Here is a 5,819-nt window from a genome sequence, read left to right as displayed (position 1 = left end):
TACGTCCTGAATGCTTTCTTCTTTCTGCCTCTTTGTTAGAGCTGGCACCCCCAGACCCCCACTCCTTTCAGTTTGTGCCCTGCAAACACCTTTCACTCATGCTTGCATCTTGCTCCTTTTCCACTCCCAACTCGAGTTGGACGAGACAAGGTTTGGGGTGTGTACACCCATTGTGAGAGGGCGAGCGGTGGCAAGTGTGTATGCAGGGCTGGAGATAGAGCAAAAGGCCCGGCTGATGTGGAAGCAGCAAGCAGGGGGAGACTGATGCTGGGGAGAGATGAATGTTGAGAAGAACCAGCTGAGGAGGGAATGGGGAAAAGTTCTGAACTGCAGAAATGTAATTTGATAGGAAAACAATCAAAAGATGGGAGAGAAAGAGATGACCGGAGCTGTGGAGATGAAAGAAAAGGCAATGCAGGAGTGAGTGGGGGGGCTTGAAGAAGGGGACATCACAGAAAGGGTAAGGATTGAAGGAGAGAATTTCACAGGAAGGATAATGGCACTAGTGAACAATAGTAATGGCAGACACAAGGTGGGAAACAATGAACTGGCTTAACCAGTCAGGAACTGATGCTTCTGCCGTGCAGCAAAATACCCAAATGGAGCACCCTCCACCCCTAGAAGGGGCACTGACTGCCCCTTGTCAGGGCTAGGCTGAGAGAGGAGGATGCCAGGACCTGCAGGGACCTGGTTCCCCTTTCTTCCTCACATTCCTCCAGCACCCACTGGTGCACGGCAGCTTGTTGGTCCTGTGTACCGCACATTCACTGACTCCACAGCAGGGCTTTCTGAACCCTCCGTGTGCAACTCGGCAAGAGACAGAGAGTTTCTGTCAAGCCCTTGCATCATTAATGGTGGGCACAGGCGGTGGGATCAGCCTGCTCTCCTAAAACAGACCGCCTGCCGAGTGTGGTAGCAGGGGTGTCTGAGAAGGACCTCTCCTTGTCAGGAGCTAGAGACCACCCATCCAGCTTTGTACAAACTTGCTTTACCCAGCAGAGACTTCAGCCCCAGCATGGCCTGGCCACTGCCACCCACAAGAGATCCAGCACCCCTCGCCCTCCCTCCTTGCCCAGCTCAGGGAGGGCCTTACGGGACAGACGGCTGTTGTCGGACTGGTTACTGCTCTGAGTGCTCGTGCCTGGGTCATCCCTCTGGATTTGCTGCTCTTTGCTGGCAACAATCTCTGGTTTGGGGCGCCGGCCTGTGCAGAAGGGAGAGGTGGCATCAGTGACACGGAGACACGGCTCAGAGTTAATTTTTGCTGTGATGAGCGAAGAAAATATTCCCAGCCACGATGCCGAGGTAAGTACTCTCTGGACTCAAATGGCTTTAGGTGTTCAAAGCTCTCAGCCTGCAGGCAGGAACTAAAGCTAAAGGGGCAGGTTTGTCAAACTGTTCGTAGGTCCCCCTCATATTTAATTTTCTAAATCTCTTAATTGGTTTTCTTGAAATGTTGGTAGCTTTCTGCCTGAGAAGGTAGCAACTAGCACAAGACAGGAGCCTGAGGGGATGTGTGAGCAAGCCCACCACCATGGGGAAGGTTGCTACAAAGGGAATGCCATTCCCCACACCTGCTGGAGACATGAAAAGCAGCCAGGGGATGGGGGGGACTTAGCGTAGACATTTGGAACATCCTTTTAGTGGCAAAGGCAGCTCAGCACCAAGCAGACTACGTGGGAAGGCATGGTGTTTCCTTTAGTGCAGGACAAGCCTTTAAGGACAGATTAGGCAAACACCTGCCGGAAACAGCCCCCCCAAGGCTGATCCTGTCTCCAGGCAGAGGTTGGATTAAACGACCTCTTGACATCCCCACCAGACCTATTTTCTATGGTTCCGCAGGTGTCCAGCTGAGACACTAAGGGAGGAAGGGACTTACTCCAACCCAGGCAGGGGTGAAGCCCTGATTTTCCCCATCCCATTTCAGTCCCACCCTCCACTTCCCCTCTGACAGTCACCCTAAGCTGAGGGCAGATGGGTTTCCAGAGCAGAAACAGCCCCTTTGTCCTAAGGCTGGTGCCTGTGCCTCAGGGCTGGGGCAGGACGTCTTGGAGGGGCCCTCCCCTGACTCAGAGCAAAACACCCAGGGAAAGGTTTGACCTTTACCAGTCCGGAAGGTCACCATGGCCGTCTGTCCCTCGCCAGCACAGTTGTGAGCGGCCATCTCCACCTCGTAGAGGCTCCCAGGGTCCAGCCTGGTGAGGGTCAGGCGGTGCTGCGAGGCTGGGACGTCCCTCACCGCCCAGCTGTCCGAGGCGTTGGTGACCTGCTGAGAGACCAAGGCAGGCGTTGCAAAGCTGGGGGCAGGCTGGGCTTCTTGCCTGCACTGAGCTCAGAAACTTTCATGACAGATTCAGGTATCGAGCAGGGCTACCTTCCCTGCCTGTGCAGGAAGGAGATGTTTCCAGCCTAATTTTGCAAAGCTGAAGGATCCAGGTAGAAGGATTCATATATACATCTCTCCTGCAGCCCAGCTGCTGAGCTGCTCAGTTAGATGCTGGCCATTTCCATGGGATGAGGTACTCGGATATCGCGTTGGTCTCCTGGACCTAAGTCGTTTGGCTAATGGCTTTTTATCCAGTTTTATCCAGCTGGCACTTTCTGGCTGAAATGTGGAACCATAACATTTGAGCACCGGTTTCTGCAGGGAAGAGACTGTGTATGGCCATGGCCCCCCAGAAAGGCTTGGAAACACGGTTCATTTTTTGGTGATGCCCCAATGCCCCATGCAGAGGGGGAGGGAAGGTGGGACCTTCCTCCTTCTCCCCAGCTGCAAGGATAATATTTTTGCAGGCAAATAGGCAGGACACCGAAGTGACCCGGTGCTGAAAGGAGCATTAGCAAAGCAGGCAACGCAACAAAACGGAAATGCCAAGACTCTGCCGTATCATTCATCTTCTCCAAGCGTTTGACACTGACTGATTAATGCCTGCCTCATTTTATTTTTATTCCTGAGCCTGCAGAGCTGTGAGGCCAGGGAGGGGAGCCTTAAAGACTGCTAATATCCAGGAAAGAAAAAGAGAAATTCTTAAGAAACAAAGATAACGGCTGTGTGGCATCTGACTGCTTGCAGGCTGTGGAGATTGTAGGGGCAGTGTAAAAGCAGAGGGGGAAAAAAAAAAAAAAAAAAAAAAAAAAAAAAAAAAAAAAAGACATCCGCAGATATTTGCCAGAGGAACAGCAGACCCTTGCCCAGTACAAATGTAAGCCTCCTGTCAGTAAGTTTTACTTTCCTTATAGCCATCTTTCACACAAAGAGCCTTTTCTTTTGTTGCTGAATTGATTCCTTCCCTCTCCGCACACATGCTTTTCCAGTCAGAGATGTCAAAACCAGATCATTATAGAACTTGATCCTAAGGATCTCTGATAGAAAGAGACTCTTTCAAAACAAGTTTAAGGGTTATTGGGACTAATTCCTTCCCACACAATCCTTAACCATCCCAAGAAAGAGTCTCCAGCTGAGAATTTGGACTACACTGAAAACATATTACTGCAAACTGCAGTGACCCACGGTGACCTCCGCTGCCCTACAGCCCCTTCCAGGTGAAGTGCTGAAAAACAAATAAAATATGGACGAACTCCAGCCTGCAAGTTAAGATCGCACGCAGAATCGGTAGTTACATGATACGCCATTGGGGGACAAATCTCTTCTTGGCAGACAACCAGAGCCAATAGTCTGGTGAGGCTCTTGGCACCTTTTGTTTTTTGTTTAAGCTTGCCCTACTGTGTTCTTGCGTTGGCATCTTCTGTCTTTGTATTAAAGGGCTCTTTAAAGAGATGGTTAGCTGAAACCCTCAGCTTAAGTTTTGTTTAGAAAGAAATCAACGGCCTCCTATTATAGCGTATTAGGGTTATAACAGCCTCCTATTATACCATATTTTCACAAAATCAAACCATTCCAGGAAAATAGATACATATATTCACACATAATTGAAAACGGTGCCTTGCAGTGGCTGGGAATCTGAAACATGTCAGATCTGGAACATACCCAAACCCCAAAGCAAAACCTGCCCTCTACTGTAACTCCCTGCCTACCCAAAGGAAATACAAGCAGCAAATAGATAGATTCAAGTCCCTTTCCCCCCACTTACCCCCAGCAAAACAGGAAGAAATGCTCTACACCTCAAAAGCAGAATTTTTCCCTGAACAATGTTTCACTATTTGGAGAAACCTCTGGGCTACAGCTCTGCCTGCGCTCTGCCCCTGGTGCTGAGAAGCACCGCAGAGGACAGGAGCCCTGGGGCTCAAGCAGGGCTCAGCAGCGCACCGTGTGCTCACACTGTGCCACCAGCCAAGAGGCGTGCTCAGCAGCGCACTTCCTTCCAGAATAAAACTGGTGGTTGAGGACCTTCCCAGAGGATTTAGCATGGCAATGACGGCTCTCTGCCGGCTCCTCACAGTCACTGAGCGTGGGTGCTTCAGCGCTGCTGAGCAGGGCAGGTACGCGCAGCCAGAGGGAGGCCGCTGCTCTGTCCCCTGCAGCCCAGGCCTTTTGAGGCAGAAGCGTCCCCGTGGCTTGTGCCAAGACAAAAGCATTACAGAGCAAGTCACTGTGCAATCTGCCCTTGGGACTTCCTACCTGTGTAAGCACGTAACTGGGAATTGGACACGGAAGCTCTTCTGACTGGAAATACATCTGTGTGCCTACACCCTCTGCGTGCTTAGGCAGACGGGCACCACTATGGTGGTGCCATCTTTCTTGGACAGCTCAGCAAACCTCCTCTTGCAGTCTGTACTCATCGCGCCTCAACGGGCTGAGGCTGCAGCTGAGGAGGTACCACCAACCAGCACCACCAGTGAGTGATGGGTGCCCCTGCCCCAACACACCTGCTCACGGGGTGTGAAAATGTGCTGTGAGGCCACCAGCCTGCCTGTGGAACGGCACAGAGGAAAGATGGGAGCAGGGCAAAATAGCAATACCTTGCGATGCTTCACCACGTAATAGAGGATGGGGGCTCTGCTGTCAGGCCGGGGTCTCCACACCAGATCGTAGCTGTCCGTCTTGGATGTCCGAGGAGAACTGAGGATGATGGGGGCCTCGGCTGGAGACACCAGCTCCCTGTTGGTTGCACACTGTGGAGATGCTGCCAGCGGGGTCGTCCCAGGCTTTGGCAGCCCAGCTTTATCCAGGGGCAGCTTTAAGGCACTGTCCCTGGAAGGTGGTGTTGGAGGTTGAGCCGAGCCCAGCTGGGCATCTCGCCCAGGGCTGAGTGTAGCTCCTGAAAGACAAGGTGTCGAGGCAAGGTAAACGCCTGTCCCAGTCTGCAGTGAAGGCAGAGCTGCGAGCCCCTTGAACTTCCCAGAAGACAGGCACTATACACCCACTGCAGCACAGGTACCTTAAAGGTATCAGGTCCCAGGTGGTGCTGCCTGCTGGGCCACTCCAAAAGGTGTTGACAACAATCTCTCCTTCTCCTGCTATAAACCTAATGCACCTCATTGGGGCCTCTCTGAGAACAGGCCTTGGCCACACGGGGCTTCCTCCTTCTCTGAAGCCCCTCTCACCCTGGGTAAGTTCGGCAGGGTCCAAGGAATCAGGTGGTACCTCTCTTACCCCAGGTGAATCCCCCCACATCAGTGTTTATGCTCTTGCTCAGTGCAAGCTGAGAGGCAGAGCTGAGTAAGCCATGGGGACATCCAGGTGTCCTATGCCTCTCACGCAGAGGTAGCTCAAGCACGCACGCATGGCACTGCACTTAGAAGCCAAGCCGCTACCATCTGTTCCTACCGGGAGGTATGGAGATCCCCGTGAAAAAAGGCACTCGGGGTGTAGGCTAAAAGGGAGGGAAGCACAAGGCAGCTCAAACACAAGCGGGAGG

The 5,819-nt window shown here is 52.4% G+C and overlaps 1 protein-coding gene across 1 annotated transcript in view; it reads right to left on the bottom strand.

The window, feature by feature from the left end:
• Positions 1-5,819, bottom strand: part of BOC (BOC cell adhesion associated, oncogene regulated) — a 24,075-nt gene that overhangs the window by 6,658 nt on the left and 11,598 nt on the right. Inside the window, exons 7-9 of the mRNA XM_035894043.1 lie at positions 4,921-5,219; positions 2,107-2,269; positions 1,094-1,204 (exon numbers count right to left, since the gene is read on the bottom strand). Coding sequence (XP_035749936.1) covers positions 1,094-1,204; positions 2,107-2,269; positions 4,921-5,219 — 573 coding nt within the window. The remainder of the gene's footprint in view (positions 1-1,093; positions 1,205-2,106; positions 2,270-4,920; positions 5,220-5,819) is intronic.

Source organism: Egretta garzetta, unplaced genomic scaffold (assembly GCF_000687185.1).
Source record: "Egretta garzetta isolate BGI_Z169 unplaced genomic scaffold, ASM68718v1 scaffold465, whole genome shotgun sequence".
Lineage (NCBI taxonomy): Eukaryota > Metazoa > Chordata > Aves > Pelecaniformes > Ardeidae > Egretta > Egretta garzetta.
The sequence above is the reverse complement of the archived record's forward strand: the minus strand, read 5'-3'. Positions and strand labels throughout refer to the sequence as shown.